The sequence below is a fragment of the Poecilia mexicana genome, unplaced genomic scaffold (assembly GCF_051168715.1).
Source record: "Poecilia mexicana isolate PSO_F unplaced genomic scaffold, ASM5116871v1 scaffold_15, whole genome shotgun sequence".
NCBI lineage: Eukaryota > Metazoa > Chordata > Actinopteri > Cyprinodontiformes > Poeciliidae > Poecilia > Poecilia mexicana.
Window position 1 is genome coordinate 5,051,214 of NW_028263384.1, and position 17,565 is coordinate 5,068,778.

A 17,565-nucleotide genomic window follows, 5' to 3' on the forward strand; every position below is an offset into this window, starting at 1 on the left:
GGCTTTCCTCTGTTCTTTATCCACCACCACAATGTCCGGTTGGTTCGCCATTACCATCTTGTCTGTCTGGATCTGGAAGTCCCACAGGATCTTAGCTCGGTCATTCTCCACCACCTTTGGGGGTGTTCCCCACTTTGACCTCGGGGCTTCCAGTCCATATTCGGCACAGATGTTCCTGTACACTATGCCCGCCACTTGGTTATGTCGTTCCATGTACGCTGTCCCTGCCAGCATCTTGCACCCTGCTGTTATGTGCTGGACTGTCTCAGAGGCCTCCTTGCACAACCTACACCTTGGGTCTTGTCTGGTGTGGTAGATCTGAGCCTCTATTGCTCTGGTGTTTAGGGCCTGTTCCTGGGCGGCCAGGATGAGGGCCTCTGTGCTGTCCTTGAGTCCAGCTTTCTCCAGCCATTGGTAGGATTTCCTGATATCAGCCACTTCAGTTATTTGTCGGTGGTACATCCCATGTAGGGGCTTGTCTTCCCATGATGGTTCCTCCAGTACCTCGTCCTCTGTTCCCCATTGTCTGAGACATTCGCTGAGCACATCGTCCATTGAGGCTTTGTCCTCAATGGCCAAAGGAGATATATATATATATATATATATATATATATATATATATATATATATATATATATATATATATATATATATATATATATATATATATATATATATATATATATATATATATATATATATATATGGGATGGCTCGAACAGATCCCAGGAACATCAGACATCTCAGTCCAGAAATGTGCAGTTCTAGGCACAGCCAAGATACTGCGCAGAACCCTCAAGAACCCTCAAGCTCCCAGGCCTCTGGTAGAGGACCCGAGCTCAGAGGATGAAAGAGACCACCCGCGGAGGGTGAGAAAGGAATTTATATATATATATATATATATATATATATATATATATATATATATATATATATATAAATCCCCCCCCCAATTTGTTCTGAAGATTTTTCAGATTTGTTCTCCCATAATTGATTTCACAACCTGTTCAACAACTTTTCTAGGGTGCCAATAATATCGGACACGGCTGTATTTACTGAGTGTGTTCATCCCCAGCTTTTAGAACCACTACCGTGTACTTCACCAGTCAGGTTGCTGTTATGAGGTTAGATTTTTTTTTCTATGTATTGATTTATTGCTGAATTCATAGTGCCTGCCTCTGACAAGATGGAAGTATGTGTGTGTGTGTGTGTGTATTTGCATGACCGATATTGGATGGTTGGGGATTATACATAATACTAATTTGTGTGTGCGTGTGTGTGTTTCTGGTAAACAGGATAATTATCAATCTGGTTTATAAATGTTCTCAAAATGTCCACCAGGGAGAGTGACAGAAGAATAAGAAAATACAAGGACGCCAATGAAAAATTATTTGCGTCCTAAAATGGCTCCGTTTCGCTTTGTCAGACCGCCAAATAATTATTGTGTCCCGTCCCAATAAAGACAAAATTGAGTGAAATGTATTTTATTGCATTTTCCATAGAAAACAGGCTGAAATATGCAAAAAGCAAAACATCAAAACAAGAACTTTAAATTGGTATAATCAGAAGACAGAAGATTAAAAAGACTGGTAAAAGACTCTCCAAAGAAAGTGCCTTGTGTTATATGAAGCATTCTGAAACCATTAAAATTTGAAATGTGGCATTTTTTAATTTTCCTTTAAAAGTCATAATCCCAAACCTATCTGAAAAACTGAATTTCACGTAGAAAGTTCTCCATGATGTGATTTTGCAACCACTGAGTTTAACTTAAGTGGCAAAACAAGGTCAGAAGTATGTTAATATGGGAAAAGATCAGAAGTTTCTGCAGCCATATTAACGTCTGCAGGGATTAACGTTGGGATCCAGGGTTTTGGGATGGTGGGGTTGTTTCACCTTTTGTCCACCAGAGGGCGTCCTGAGGCTTTTGCCTGGAGGGTTGGCCTTCAGCTCCGATTCCAACACACCTGATGCCAATCTCGTCAGCTCCTATATTAGGAGGATGTCGCCGTCACTTCACTGCCAGAGTGTCAACTATGTTCGGTACTTCAGGCCCCAGAGTTTTCATCTCTGTTCTGACCTTGTCTAGAGATTTTCTCAGTGAACCTTTGTGTGCCTCTTCCTCAGAGATCCGAGATTGCCTGTGCGCCTAGCAGTGGAATTCCCCGCTTACCCGTCCGCCCTCTGACGCCGCCTCTCCAGCCGTCCACTTCCTTCCGTCAAGCCCTGGACTTTACTGTTAAAAATACTTATTAAAATAGAATACTAAATAAAATAGAACAGATTCAGATGAAATCAAACCTAAGGTAGCTCAGTCAGAACCATCTATTTAATCTTAAGATGTGTTTCAGTGCTTCAAGAAAACAAAACAAACGACAACAAAAAAAAAAAACAGTAACTTGACTATGCTGTAAATATGTAAACAAACCAAAACGGGATTGCCACTATGAAGTTTAGACAGCTGCAATGAACACAATCGGTAAAAACAGAAGTCTCAAAATCAGAACAGAAGGAAACATCTGGAGCCAGATACATAAATCCCAGAGTTTTACATCGAATGTGTTTGAGCACATTTTTCATAAGATATGATTTTGAACACACTTTTCATTGTACTTTTGCTTGCAGCAATAATCAGTCTATTGCATGATTATTCATGTTTTAAATAGTGCTGCTCAAAATAAAATTCTAACTCCAAGGTTTTTGTTTTTTATATAATTACATCTGATTCAACTCCTGATTTAAATAGGCAGCCCTTAAAGCCGCAGTAAAAATAATTATTTTAAGTATTTTTTTACATCATATGTGTTGCTCTGTCATGGCAGCCTAACATGAAACAGATAATCTGTGGAGAAAAAAAATCACATTTGTAGAAATCCACCGCTTGGTCAGAAAAAACCAATTCAGAAGAAGACTGAATTTTTAGATGTTACTATATAACATCTGAAATCTACTGGCTTATGTCTAAGAGTTGGTAAAATATGTATGATAAATAAAAAAGGAGGAACGTCTCAGTGCTGTTAAACCTGCTTGTGTGTGCGCTGCTCACGCCCACTCCCTCACTCTCTGTTGTGTCACAGCTAGCCCCATCAACAGAGCCTGCTAGTTAGCATGGCCACTGATGACTTCGGATAAACAGTTTCCTGGATCAGAAAGCTACTTCTCCTCAATTAGCACATTTAGCAGCGAATATGTGAGCTTGATTCACAACGTTAATCAAGCTATTATAATAAACTGGTCGTTTATTATTATTTTAAAAGAACAGATTTCAGGCTAAAAAATTTAATATGCCTTTTTCGAATCTTCCTGTAGATTTGAAAGAAAGTTACATCTAAAATCTAGATGTCTAAGAGATAGTAAAATCATAAATGCAAAATAATTAAGACTTTACAACAGTCTGTGTTTTTGAACATGTAGCCAAATAATCGCTAACCATTTAAGAAGCGATTTAAGTAATAAAAATTACAGAAAAAATTAAAAAACAACTTATTGAATATTTCTATATGTGAAAAACTAGTCGCTCAGAGTCACTGCAACGAGACCTCTCCCATTTTACAGAGAAAACATAGATCCATTCAACATACTGCAGAATAAGTGATGATGAAGCTAATCATGATTAGCAACCTTAGCACACTGCAAAAACATCTATCGTTCTCTAGTTTCTACTGCAAATATCTTCATTTTTTCTCATTTCATGTTACAAGAACTTCTCAGTAAGTTGTACAAGTTTTTGTACTGATTATATATATGAAAAAAAGTATCAACTCCCCTGGCAGATTTCGCTACTTTTAACAAGAAATAATCTGCCAGTGGAATTAATCTATTGTTTTTATTAATATTGACAAATTATTTACCTGAAACAAGCTCATATATCTTTTTCAGAGCTTACTTGTGAGTCCGTGTGTCGGATTTTAAGTTTAAGTTACTAGAGAAAAATACTTTGTAATATTTAGTGTTTTTGCAGTGCATGCATCAGATCTTTAACAGGAACAGAAATATTTGTTCATCTCGAAGGTGACACTTATTCAGCTCTATGCAAAATAATTAAAATTTCTTGCAAAATGTGACATTCCATCCATTCAAGAGGAGGATTTTCACCACAGTAACTTCTAAGGTGTTTTAAGGCAATGAAGACTAAGCACAACCTGATAAAAATAGAAGTTCAAAATAAGCACCGCCCTGAATGTCTGGAGTCTCCAGTGACCTAGCAGAGGTCTAAAGGTCACAAATGTCTATCTCTACCTGAGCAGCATTGGCATTCAATGTCATCTGCTCTTTCTGTCCTGGCCGGTTCCATTGCTGGTGACGCCATCCAGCTTGAGGTGAGCAGAGCCATAGTGTTTGATGAGCGCTCCAGGCAGCAGAGCCATGAGCGCAATGGCCAGCAGCTGAGCCAGCGTCCCCCACGAGAATATGTCGTCCAAAGAGGACAGCTGTGACAGGACGGAACCCGTACGCACACAGATGAAGTTGTACGGGATTAAACCTTGGAGGAGGAAGATAAGACGGAAACAGCAGCTGTGTCATTGGATCTGTGACACATCTGTTTGTTTATTCATTTTTATGCTCTTTAGCTCACCTATTAATACAGAGAAGAAGAAAATGGATAGAGGGATGTTGAGGACAGGACAGGTTATGTTAAGGAACCAGTTAGGAGTCATGGGGAAAAAACGAAGGAAGAGGAGGAAGAAGAATAAGCTGCTACGATTCTCCTCCACCTGACAGGAAGATGAGAACAGGATAGTTCAGGAAAGAAAATATAACAAAGAAAAAGGTTTTGCAGGGATTCAAAGGAAAATAAAAACAAGACATGGTTAGGAAGAAGTAGTGAGAAAAATGTTCAGTTTTAATCCACCGATTCTAAGCAAAAAAGCTTTATTAGTGCAACACTTCAGTCCAACAACTTTATTATGAGTTTAGTTTAAATTGAAAGAGATTTTCATTAAACCAAAACATTTCTGATGGGGAATAAAAAAAAATGTCAATCTGCAAGCATTGGAACTTATAGATTAATTTGACACTTTTAGATTTATTTTGCATTTTATTGAGTTATTTATAGACCGAAAAGATGAACAGAAAACTCAGAGGAATTGTTACACTTTCATGTTTTCCCATAGACCAGTTTTAATCTGGTTATTGTCAGCTTTATCTGCCCCCCATCAGGTTCATTTTTCAGTCATATTTGCACCATGTTATTCTTTCATTTAAGTGCCACAACTTCAAACTAAATATTTATTAGCAAGCTAAATAGTTTGTCATGATCCGTGTTTCTGTGTATTTATTTTAAGGTTTTTCTGTGTTCAGTTTCTGTCCCGAGTCTCTGTCGTTTCTGCGTCTTCCCCGTTGATTGCTTCCCAGGTGTGTCTCAATCCTTGATTACCCTCCCTGTGTATTTAGTCCCACCTGTTGTCTTTGTCTCGTCCTACGACATACCTCGTCTGTTCCTCATCCGTTGTAGTTTTCAGTTCAGTTTCTCAGTGGAACTGTTAGTCTCGAGTTTATGATTATTTCGTCGTCACAGCAGAACTGCTCAATTCCTGTTAGTGATGGGCAAATGAAGCCTCATGAAGCAATCAACCTTTCCAGCCCTTTGCTTTGCAAAAAGGTTCATTACTCGATGCTTCATTCATTGCTCTATAGTGACATCTGCTGGTGAAACTGTAACAGTCTTGTCACTCAGTTGGATCATACTTCCAAAAGTTACTAAGTGCAATATTGTCACAAAGTTTTCATCAAACTCATGTTTAGTAACAGGATAATCAATGAAACCATATTTAATTGTCATATGTTTTAATTATTACAATTATTTGTAAGCAATCTAATCCTGGTTTATGTTGAACATTAGTGGTTGTGTTGGGTTTTATTTTATGTCATAGATGGATTTGACAATAAAGACAATTGATGTTTTAATGTCTTGAGAGTGCAGTGTCTGTTGGGGCGTTCACTTTTTCTTGGATTTCTAATTGGCTCTGATCCCTCATATTTGGCTACATGTTGAATTTTAGTTCTGCAACAAGATTAAATCTGTTTCTGCTGTGCAAGACTGATATATCTTTGCTAATCAGACTACAAATAATAGTGGAACTTTGCAGAAGGTGAGAAATTGGGAGGTGGAGGGTTAATTATTGTTATCTAAGAAGAATTTTATTGTGAGGATAATCTCAAAGTATTCTCAGATGTCAGATTTTCCTCTTGCTGGCTCCATTTCAGACAATCAAGTTTATTTGTGTAGCATGTTTCAGCAACAATGCAGTTCAAAGAGATTTACATCATAAAATCACAAAAATATAGTTATAAAACAACATAATCTACAATTGAGAAAACCAGTAACAAACATTTTGATGAGTGCCATCAATATACATCGAATATGTTGGTCAATGTTCATTTTATTTGGCCACTGAAGACAAATATCATCCTCTGATGCGTGACCAAATGGACAACAACCCATGACACAGCAAGGCTCATCGCGCTTTTATTTTGAAAACCGACACGCAAAATGAAGCAGTCACGTGACCCATGCAATGTGAGGCCTCGTTTGTTGCCAGTCACGTGGTTTTCAGCAAGACGACACAAGCCTCGAAGCGGGGTTTCATCGGCCACGCCCCCTTTTTACTCGGTACAAGCCTCGAAGCCTGGATTCAGGTAGCCCATCACTAACCCCTGTGTCGACGTTGGCTCTGTTGCTCAGTCTATTGCTACCAGTGTTAGCTTTATTTTCCGCTCACTGTGCTGCCTACTTGTTTTGACTGTTTGAGCTGCTACCTTCATTAAATTCATCATCATTATCGTCTGGGTCCCCGCATTCTATCTCACCACCACCAACCACGCCTCCCGACATAGTTAGCTTCAAACTAAATATTTAGCTCTGAGCAAATTATTTAGTCTGAAGCTACATATTTAGCCTCAAATTCAATATTTAGTTTGCAAGCTAAATAATTAATATTCAGTTATTTAGTTAAGCCAATTATTTTTCTTGCTAACTAAATTTTTAGTTTTGAACTACATGTTTAGTTTGTAATTTAAATATTTAGCTTGCTAACTAAATGTTTAGTTTTGGACTAAATATTTAGTTTGGAAACAAACTACCTGGCTTGCTAAATAAATATTTATTTAACAAAATATGTGGTTTGAAGTTAAATATTCAATTGACTTAAGAAATATTTATCTTTCTAATGAAATATTTAGTTTGAAACTATGACATTTATAAATTAATACGTAAATCATGTTTTAAAAGTCATTTATGACTTTTTAAAAAATGATTCAGGTTTTCCTGCTTCATTTCCAGTTGGGTCAACATTTCTGACATTCGGAAAACATCCAGAATATCACCAGAAAACAAGTTAAATCCTTCAAAAAAAAAAAAGTGCACATTCTCGTTTACCACACAAATAAAGGATAAATGACCAATCTGGTGAAGATACCTACCTTCATCTGCAGCAAAGCCACTTTCTCTGGGAAGAAGTGAATCACATACTGCTTCCCAAACGCTGAGGACAGCAGGAAGCAGAACGTGGAGCCGAAAGTGGCGAGCAGGCAGGTCAGCATCAGACCCACCCAGGGTCCGAAAATCGCTCCCCCCAACATGTTCTGAAACAGGACAGATTACATGGAGGGAAGTGTTTGTTTCTCTGCTTTTGTTCAGTTTCTGTCAGTGTGTGGCTCACCAGGAAAGAGGAGCCAGGTATGGCAAAGGACTGCTTATAGAGGTAGGCGCTACAGAACAGCAGCAGAACGTAGCTGTAGTTCTCTGTTTTGTAAAACTTGAGCATATTGGCCAGTTCCCGTAGTGACTCCAGGTCTGATGGGAACTTCAGCCTGGAGAGAAAACCAGAGGAACACACCATAGTACACTTATGTGAGTTTTTTCATTCGCTACTAAAATCAAGTTGTGATATGACTGATGGAACACAATAACAATTAACCTAAAGCACAGCAAAGAAATTTGACAACAGATTGACTGAAAAAGAGAACAAAATGGCCCATTCAATGGTCCAATCTTAACCCGATTCAAATGGAAAATCATATTGACTGTGCAGTACTTTCAAGAACCTTTGCATTTATTTCCCAAAATTTTGGCTTGGTTTGAAAATGTTCCTGCATGTTTTAGCATAAACGTGTTATGCTAAACGTTTATGGTAACTGTTCAGCATAATATTTTCTAGTTGTGACTGAAAATCTAAATGTAATGTCACCAATTTAGAGCAGGGAGACACTTCTACAAAGCAAAAGTATTGGTTTATCTTAATATACCTGATGGTCAATCTGGAAACTTCACCCATCTCTAAATTAGTCACTTTGTTAGGGGGCATTTGTAACCTGGTTGTATTTTTCTTTTGTTATAATTACACAAAATGTCTTTTTTGTTTGGTTATTCATATTGTTACTTACTTGACTAAAACACCTCTAAAAACTCTGTCATTGTTTTAACCGTGTTACTTTAGGATTGAAAGCCCCTCCTTTTTGTTTTTTATTCTGTGGTTTTGTCTTTAAATTGTTTGCACCCTTTATGGGCATATAGACATGAACACTTCGATGCTTCATTGAGCAGGTTGGTACGTTTGCTGCGATACGTCACAGTGTCCGCCATATTTAATGTGACATATCTGCCAGTAAGCTAATACAAGTGAATGGACTGAACTTCACAAAGTGCCGTTCTAAAATATCTGTCACTGACACATTCTCTCACACACACTAATATATGTACTAGTCAAAGAAAGCACTAAAGAGTGCAGCAACAGTGTTTCTAACTTTTGATGTGATTATTTAATTGCTATGGGAAATTTACACCCTCCCCTTTTGTCATGTTGTCCTGTGGGAGAGGTGTGTGGTGTTTATTTTTCATCTAAATACATCCAGTTTATTTATAGATCTACTAAGTTAGTTTTTGTTATCACTATTGTAATATATTAATCCATTCTGTAATGTAAATATTTAAGTGAAGCTACAATCACAAATTAGCAGGAATTAACTTTAGTTCTGTGATGTACTTTTGTGTTCCTTGGAGGGGGAAGCCATAACACGGCTGTTTTTGTTTGTTGTTATTGTTACCGGCACCAGATCTAGGGGGAATCTGAGCCAGTATCAAGTGGCGCACAGGCAGAAGAATCCTGTGCAACCAATATCTGTGGATCTCAGAGGAAGCGAGTTGTTATGTTACTCCAGCAAGAGCTTGTTTATTCTAACAACATTTTCAATTAAAGAAAAAATAAATAAACAAAATACAATTACAGTATAATTCACATTCAGTCAACATCCAGAGTCTTTACAAGGAAATAAAATAAAACATGCATAAATAAAATAATATAATTACAAAAAATGAAGAAAATCTGATCCAAAGTTAACAACCAAACTGAACACAACATTCCATCTACAACACACTGTAAATACCAATGTTTGGGAGTTATAACCGCTATAGCGGTTATAAAGGAGATTAAGCTCATCACAAAAAATACACCTTTATGAGAAAAAAAATACTATGCCAAGCATTTCCCAAATACCAATATGGCAACAGTGCCCAAATACAAATATAACAGTCACTAATTAAGTAATTTAAATAAGTTCAAAATCTCAATGGCTTCAACAAAAATCAAGCTAGGACTGCTATGGTACTGCTAAGCTTATGTTAAGCTTTGACACATGTCAAAGCTTAGTATAAAACTGTCTAAAATTACACAATATATTTAAAGAAGCTGTTTTTATGGGTTTATAAGAGTTGCCTTTTATCCTACCTGTGGATCAGAGGAAGCGAGTTATAATGTTACTCCAGCAAGAGCTCGTTTATGCTGAGCTGCGCATGCCCAGAGCCAGAAAACCCGTTCTCCCTGTTTTTTGGGAAAAGAAAGAATAAAAAACGAAGACAGTAGCCAGGACTAATTCTAATTAAAAAATAGGGGGTGTATTATTTTTTTTTTTACTGTTTCTCAACCCACTACATTCTCATCAAGTATGTTGTGTAAAAAAGATTTTGATTACTTAAAACATGTGAGACATGGTCTTCCCCCTTTGGTCATGTTGTCCTGCAGGAGAGGAGTTGGAGCAGGCAGCCATAACACAATTGTTTTCGGTTTGTTGTTCTCGTCAGAAATAAATCGAGAAACCATCAGTTTCAAAGAAATCTCGTGTCACGGCCCTGATCATTCAATAAAACCAGCACAACGCAGAAAGGATCCAGTTACTCATTTAACTTCAAAAAACAAATAATGTTTTCAGTCTTGGAGATTTTCTGACATAATAGTTACTGCTTAGGATAACATTCAGTTACCTGCTAAGTAATATTAATATTGGCTATCAATATCGGCCCAAATGTTGAAATCTGTGCATCCCTAATCTTAAGTAGAAAATGGCTTTCGTCTCAGTTTAAATAGTTGAAATACAAACAGGGCAAAAACTTGAAACCAGACAGAAAAACAGAACTATAGAAGAATCAGTGACCATGCTCTGTATCTCTGAGTCAAAGAGTAACTGGATACATTCAATTCAAAGATAGAAATAGCATCACAGCTTGTAGACTTGAGAAGAGACTAGAAGACATTTCTGAAAACTCGCACTGCAAAAAGAAAATCTCCCGTCTGTCCGCCTCCCCACCCTGATTTGAAACTCAAGCTGCCGACTTTCCTCTGCCACCTGCTTTGAGGTCCAGCATTGCTTATTCTTACTAGTCAGAGGACAAACATCCAGCCCTCTTACTGGTCCACTGGGTGGTTGACGTGGAAACAGCCCGACACGTGAAACTGAATGGATGTATGTACAGTATTTGAGGAGGGATACTTACAGCTGACTCTATGAAACATGTTCTGCCTCAGCAGAACACGCCACACACACACGCGCACACACACACGCGCACACACACATACAGAGAGGAACGGACAGATGTGGGATCAACCCACCAATCGCATCAGGGTTAACATCACTCACCCCAACATGAACAGTTAACCTTTCAGTTTCCTTTGACTAAGAAAAAAAACCTACTAAAGGGAATTTAGTTTACAAGATGCCTGGATCAGTTAGTCATGATCGTAATATCGATTTACTAGGCACAAGCACACACACACACACACGCGTGCATGAAAAACGCACACACACATAAATGCTTTCTGCATTTGGCCTCAGAGAGTCTGGCTCAGTGTTATTCTATCATCCCTCTGCAGTGTCACATTTAACTATAAATTTAAACTCCCCAAGTGTTGGGGTTTTATTTAATGCACAAGATCTTAAAGTTTAACATAACAAAATAGCTTAGGGGATTATTTTGGTATTCTAAGATGTGTGAAACATCATTTCTGGTTTTTAAGTTGCTGAAATCTCCTGGTGGTGACCCATTCACTTGGATTACGGGTCACCTTGTCTCAGCTTCGGGGAATCCCCTTTGGCTTTTGAAATAGATATGACTGGCTCATCAGAAGATTTGCTGCTTCCTATTACTTACCTTTTTATTCCACTTCAGAAGGTCTAATAGTAGAAAATGTAGTCATTAATTGCATTTCCATTGACCATGCAGTTGCGCAATTTGACATTTTGAAAATAAATTTAATCATAACGGAAATGGCATTTTCGAAAATTCTTAGTGCTAGAATGAGGTGGGGTTTTTTGTCGTATTAAAATTGGTTTATTCCTCAAAAGTCCAATGGAAACACTTTTTTCACATCACATGGTCAACAATCAGATGTTACCACTGGCAAAAACCAGGAAGAAGAAGATGACAGGAAGTAGTTGGAGGATTGTGGCATACAATGTTTTTTGATGAACAATCTTATTCATTTTAATTGTGTTTCTTATTTAATAGAAACAAATTCGGCTCCCACCTTACCGGCCACTGTTAGTCGGCTGGCAGAAAGAAGGTTAACACTTAAAAGAATCAAAACATTTCTTGACAGTTATGGTGTGGAAACTGATCTAATCTCTGTTAAGCTAACAGAGAATAAAGTTGCGTAACAAGTTTAGAGCATTTTTTCTAAGCAGCCAACTCTTAGTTGGACCAGCTCAATTAACCAGCTAATTGAGCTGGTTAATCAGCCAGTTGAACTAAATAACCAACTAATATTAGCATCTTATTCTTGTTTGATAACTAGAACAGTAGATAAAGGTTAAATCTAAAAATCTAAATGAATGAGGTGTTTTGAATAATAAACCCTTGAAAAAAAACTACCAACATTAAAAGCAGTTTATCATTTATATTCTTAGCTTGCAAACCACAAAATAAGAAAATAACACAAAATGACATCACACACATCAACTACCAGTATTATCTTTCAGTTTATTTGTAATTAATTTTTTTTAGTAGCAACAATAAAAGCGTCCCTTTTAATTATTATTATTGTTATTATTTACTTTGATTTCAAATCAAAGTTGATTTGGAAATTGACCCCCAGCGGAGTTCTGACCGCAACAAAATAATACATAAATTTCGGACATTGTGAACCATATCTACAACAATGCCTAAAATACATAATAGCACTTTGGCTTATTAAACTGAGGTCTACAGGCTGATGACCTTCATTTAAGTTAGAAGATAAGATAAAAATATCACAATTATGAAAAGTATGAATTCTATAATAATAAAAGAAGGCAAAAAATGTGAAGGTAATTTTATTTATATATCACATTTTCTGCAACGAGGCAATACATAAGTGCTTTACAGGAATTAAAAGGAAATGCAAACAAAATAAACCAAAAGAAAGAGCAAAAGAAGAAAAAGCGAATCCAAAGTAAACAAACTAGGTTCTCCTATTCAGCGTTGCTAGATAAGTATAAGTAAGTATCCTTTGGTCTAAATACCCTAAATTGGTAAAAGTAACGAGTACTCCACAGTTTCTAAGTACAGTAATAACAAAAACTAAGTGTTCCTGTTCTGGACGAATTCTTTCTGGATTCTAATTTCGTTCTAATTCCTTTTCTGGATTGCAATAAGAGGAGTCTCTCTGCATAATAATCTAAAAATTAATCTAATATTGGTCTAAATAGCGAGTACTCTACAGTTTCTAAAGAAATAAGCTAAAGATTGACTAGCTTATTTCTAATTTGTTTAGAATTAAGAAGATAAAATATAGTCGATTGAACCTTCTGGTAGACTTATGCAGAAAAATAAAATAAATAAGTATCTGTGTGGCTCTAGTACCCTCAGGTTGAACTGTATTTCATTTAAGACAGTGTGTTCCTACCTGTACTCTCGGTCGGCCTCTCCCTCCGGCTCAGACCCCGGCTGGAGCTGCGTCGGTCCCGGGGGAAGGTGCGTCGACAGCAGGTAGAGATAGACACTTGCAGTCGCCACGATGCCAGTTAGTCCCGCTAAGGAGCGCATGTTGTCCCGTCCAGAGAAACTTTACTGCTGACCGGCAACTTTCAAGAACAACTCAGTTTAAGCGCAGAGGAAGTACGCCGGTGGACGACAGGTTGACGTGTTCTGGTTCCGTTGGACGGCACCGGCTAAAAGAAGGTGTCACTTTCCGAGAGGCAAGCCGCATATGACGGTTGACATTCTGCCAGTGTTCGGTGCACGGATCGTATAGCAGCCTGGTGACAGACAGCTTTCTTCAGTACACATGGACATGTTTTTTTTTCTCTACTTAGCTAGCATATACTATTATCCAAAATATATAGAAATATTTCTTCATTTCTGTGAAATATTAACATATTTTTGAATGCAATGTTAACATGCAATTTAACACAACGACCACTAGAAGGCAGGGTAAATAAACTGTACTTGAATTTCCGTTTTAAAGTGAAACATAGTGATATTTCTACGTCAGTCGTATTTTCATTCGGCCAGTAGCTCCAAGTGTGTTTACTGTGGAATTAGCATACAATTGATAAATATTAACTTAAGAATTTATAAATGAAATAAAACATATTGCTCACTAACATTTAAACACGTAGTGCTTTGAAAAAGTATTTGTCCTCTAGGACTCCGTGGCTTAGTTTACTTTTTGTATTTATTCGGGTTATATTTGTCTAGAATAAAACATGTCTGATGATCTGAAACATTCATCAATATTTGTGCAGTACAGTGGAAATATATCATGGTGAGGGATCATACTTTTATTCTTATGCCACATTTCATGCAGACAGATCGGTAAGAATACGCAGGAACAGTATAGAACTGCTGCGTAATGAAACCATTGAAATAAAAAGAGGTGATAAAAGCACAATACATAATAAGATTGAATAATTAAAGCAATAAAAGATACAGGACATGTATTTATAAAGTGTGTCACAAAGGTGATACACGTTATAAATACTGTTCAAATACTATATATTTTAACAATTTTACATTTTATGGTTTAGTGTAAATGCAACGAGGTATTTTTCTCCATTTGTTAGATTCAGTTTTACTTAATTTATTAATTTAAAGATTTATTTAATAAAAAAAATAATAATTTCAAAAATACCAAAAATAAATCAAAGGAGAACAAAGACCATTCAGTGTGTCTGTTCTCGCGTGATTTCAGTGTCACATGACTAGCCATACGTTAGTGACTCGCTCCCAATGTTCATTGCCCTATGGCAAGCCCTCTTTGAAGTGTGGAGTCACTATGCACGAGGGTTTACAAGCGTGCGAAAATGTGAGAATTGGGACAATATATAACAAGCCGTTTCAACATAAATTAGGTTTTACAGGTGTAACACCGCCCTTACATTCTAGGTATCTCTAATTGTTTTGTGACTAGATGTTTTAGCGATTTAAGATATCTCTAATTATATTTCGATAGACAAAGTAACTATTTGAGATATCTCTAATTACATTCTGAGTAGTCGAAATGATGTCAGACTTACCATTGACTTGTATGGAGACTTTAATTCAAGATATCTACAATGAATTACTATCTGAAATACACATTTCAGATATCTACAATTAAATTATGATATCTTAAATGTATTTTTGGATAGGAGATTTGCAGTTTTGACTAGTGAAAACTAAATTATAGATATCTTAAAATCAAATAATGACTAGACAAAACTAAATTAAAGATATCTTGAATTGTAATTTTGACTAGTCAAAATTCATTTTACGATATCTCTAAATGAATTCGAGATATCTTGAATTACACAGCTTTTCTATTTAAGGTATCTTAAATTGGCATTCCGACTAGTCAGAATGACATTACTGATATCTTGAATTAGTATTCTGTCTAGTCAAAACGTTCCTGACTTACGTAGCAATTTGACAGTTTAATAAAACAATGAAAAATAGAGAAAACGAAAAAAGATGTTTGAAAATTCGCCGCTTTCATGTTGAAAATGGTTTGACAATAGTAATTTTAGCTTTTTAAAGCTGTTTTTAAGTGCATTCGGTTCGTCGGAAATGAATAAGCAGGAAATTCTTTGCAGATATCAGAAGTAGTCTTATAGTTTATGAAGTTTTGCTATCTCTGCATTTCCAACATTGTCGAGCCCTTTCTAATTTGTGGCATTTACTGACAATTTTGTGCAGGAAACATAAAATTCTGCAGGCAACTGTTTGGACACCACAAAGGGGTTTCCATGTCATTCTTAATTCAGATATCTAAAATTGTAATTTTGAATAGTCATAATTGTGTTGAAGATATCTTAAATCGTAATTACGGATATGTGTCCCGTCAAATGACAGATTCAGTGACGACATTTGAGATATCTTGAAAGGAATTTTGTCTAGTCAAAATGTAATCTTTAATTATTATTCTTACTAGTCAGAATGTAAATACAGATACCTTAAATTACCATTCTGGATAGTCAAAATGTAGTTTTGTCTAGTCAAAATGCATTTTTAGATATCTGGAATGTAATTACGGATAGTCAGACGAAACCGAATTTATGTTAAAACAGCTTGCCATAGTCAGTACGCATACATACAATCCACCTTTTAGCTCAAAATATCACATGCAGCAATGACTTGTGGGTAATACACTTCACCAAAGTCCGTAAATATGAAAGTACACTTCGCTGCAGCAAACAGAAAGGGGAGGGGACTATGGCAACAGAAACTGTTGTCACTAAAAATTCCTACAGTTGACACTTTGTACCTCAGTAACAGCTTCCACATTGAAGAGTGTTAGTACCCTGACCTGGAGCTCAGACAGGGAATGATTGGAAAATCCTGGATGTTGATTTTATGACCTCCTGTCAGAGGTCAAGACTAGTTTTGTTGTTTTTCTTATGAAAATGGAGAAGCACTACTCAATACTTTTACAGTGCAAAAGGATTTTCTCCCCATAAAACAGATTTTGGTGGGTAATGTAATTCTGCACAGAGTCTTTGGGTCTTGCAACAATCCAGCTAGTATCTTGTGGTAATTTCACCATAAGGCACTTCCTGTTTGGCACCCCAAAGTTTCTGTTCGTCCTCTCAGATGTTCTAGGGCCGTCCCTCCACCTGCAGGAAGTAGTAGGTTAGAGTGGGCTTGTCCCTGAAGCTCTGTTGGCCTGTCAGGTGGCTCACCACTCCCCTTCGCTGAAGACGAACGGCGTAATGTTTCGCCTCAGTCCGTCTGGTGCACAAACCTTGCTTCATTAACCAGTCCACCAAGTCACTCCCTCGAAAGATGGACTAGGGCAGGCTTGAGTAGATGTCATCGTGTCCCTGAAGGGTAGAAATGTATCTGAGATGTTCATCCGGCACCTCCATGTTGGAAGGAAGTGAAGTTTGGTTGCATGATTCGTCTGGACTGTAATTCCAGTGCAGATTCTGTGACTTGCCATGTCTCTGAGGATTTGTGTTTAAATACTGGGGATGATGGGAAAAGCAACGTCCAATTCCATTCTCCTGCTTCACTTCTCCACACCTGTGACAATTAGAGGAATGATTCACCTGTCGAAGCATTCACACTCTCCCCTGAGCCACTAGGTGGTGATGAAGAGGAGGGGAGCGCAGGAAGCAACCAAGCAAAGGAAATATGGCAGAGACAGGGAGAGAAAAAGCAAGGAAAGGATTAATTCATCTGAGATGAAAGGTGAAAGAAGAATAGGAACTTGTTTGGAGAAAAGCAAAGAGCATCAGCCAAGAGGCATAAAATTGTAGTGCCTGGGTCTTTTCAATAGGGTGGAAAGGTTTCATGTTTAGGCAATATTTATGTTGCTCTGAGGGAAACAAGACAGTAATACTTGAAGATTCATGCAGCATCACTAGTAAAAAGTCAGAATCAGAAAACTGGAACCACCATAAGATGTTATTTGAAGATCAGTACATTTTGCACACATTTTCCAAACCTACGATGAAATCTGTTGTAATATATACAGCAAATTCCAAACAACGAAAAATATTTATCCATGCTCCTTGACCTTTTAGACTTTGCTTCACTTCACAACCTCAGACTGAGCAATTGTGAACTAGACAGTAAATGAAAATAGCCTATTTTTATTATTTAAAAATAATCAAAAACAGAAATATGTCATACATTTGTGTTCAACCCCATTTACACTGTTACTGATGAAGAAAATCCATTTAAAACTGTCCAAGTGTTATTAAGTCTTAGAGAAACTGCAGCGGTTCTGAACTCAGGTGGGTGCTAGAGAACATTAGAATGAAGAAGACCAAACAGAACAGCACATAGAGCAGAGGTAAAGTCATGAAGAAGTTAAAAACAAGACTATAGTATATCAA

General features: G+C 37.1%; 2 protein-coding genes across 4 annotated transcripts in view; both read right to left on the minus strand.

Moving 5' to 3' along the window:
• Positions 1–1,468: 1,468 nt before the first annotated feature.
• Positions 1,469–13,911, minus strand: LOC106908411 (transmembrane protein 41A-A-like). The gene is made up of 5 exons (XM_014974493.2): positions 13,152–13,911; positions 7,659–7,809; positions 7,420–7,581; positions 4,574–4,712; positions 1,469–4,480 (listed from the first exon to the last, which is right to left on the minus strand). The coding sequence occupies exons 1-5, from the start codon at positions 13,289–13,291 to the stop codon at positions 4,260–4,262; spliced, it is 813 nt and encodes a 270-aa protein (XP_014829979.2). The 5' UTR covers positions 13,292–13,911; the 3' UTR covers positions 1,469–4,259.
• A 96-nt stretch (positions 13,912–14,007) lies between these two features.
• Positions 14,008–17,565, minus strand: part of LOC106908410 (lysosomal cholesterol signaling protein-like) — a 30,654-nt gene continuing 27,096 nt past the window's right edge. Inside the window, exons 20-21 of one of the 3 annotated variants that reach the window (XM_088012903.1) lie at positions 16,467–16,747; positions 14,008–16,338 (exon numbers count right to left, since the gene is read on the minus strand). In XM_088012903.1, the coding sequence (XP_087869029.1) occupies positions 16,513–16,747 (235 nt within the window). In that variant the 3' untranslated portion in view covers positions 14,008–16,338; positions 16,467–16,512. Of the gene's footprint in view, positions 16,806–17,565 lie in introns of all 3 variants that reach the window. The other 2 variants (XM_088012902.1, XM_088012904.1) reach the window with 2 other exon arrangements.

Bases quoted from the DNA above. Each gene is read 5' to 3' on its own strand.
- LOC106908411 (XM_014974493.2), bottom strand. From the start codon at position 13,291: ATGCGCTCCTTAGCGGGACTAACTGGCATCGTGGCGACTGCAAGTGTC. The intron at 7,810-13,151 runs GTAGGAACACAC...TTTTCTCTCCAG, and splicing joins GAGGCCGACCGAGAGTACAG to GCTGAAGTTCCCATCAGACC. The intron at 7,582-7,658 runs GTGAGCCACACA...GTCCTGTTTCAG, and splicing joins TACCTGGCTCCTCTTTCCTG to AACATGTTGGGGGGAGCGAT.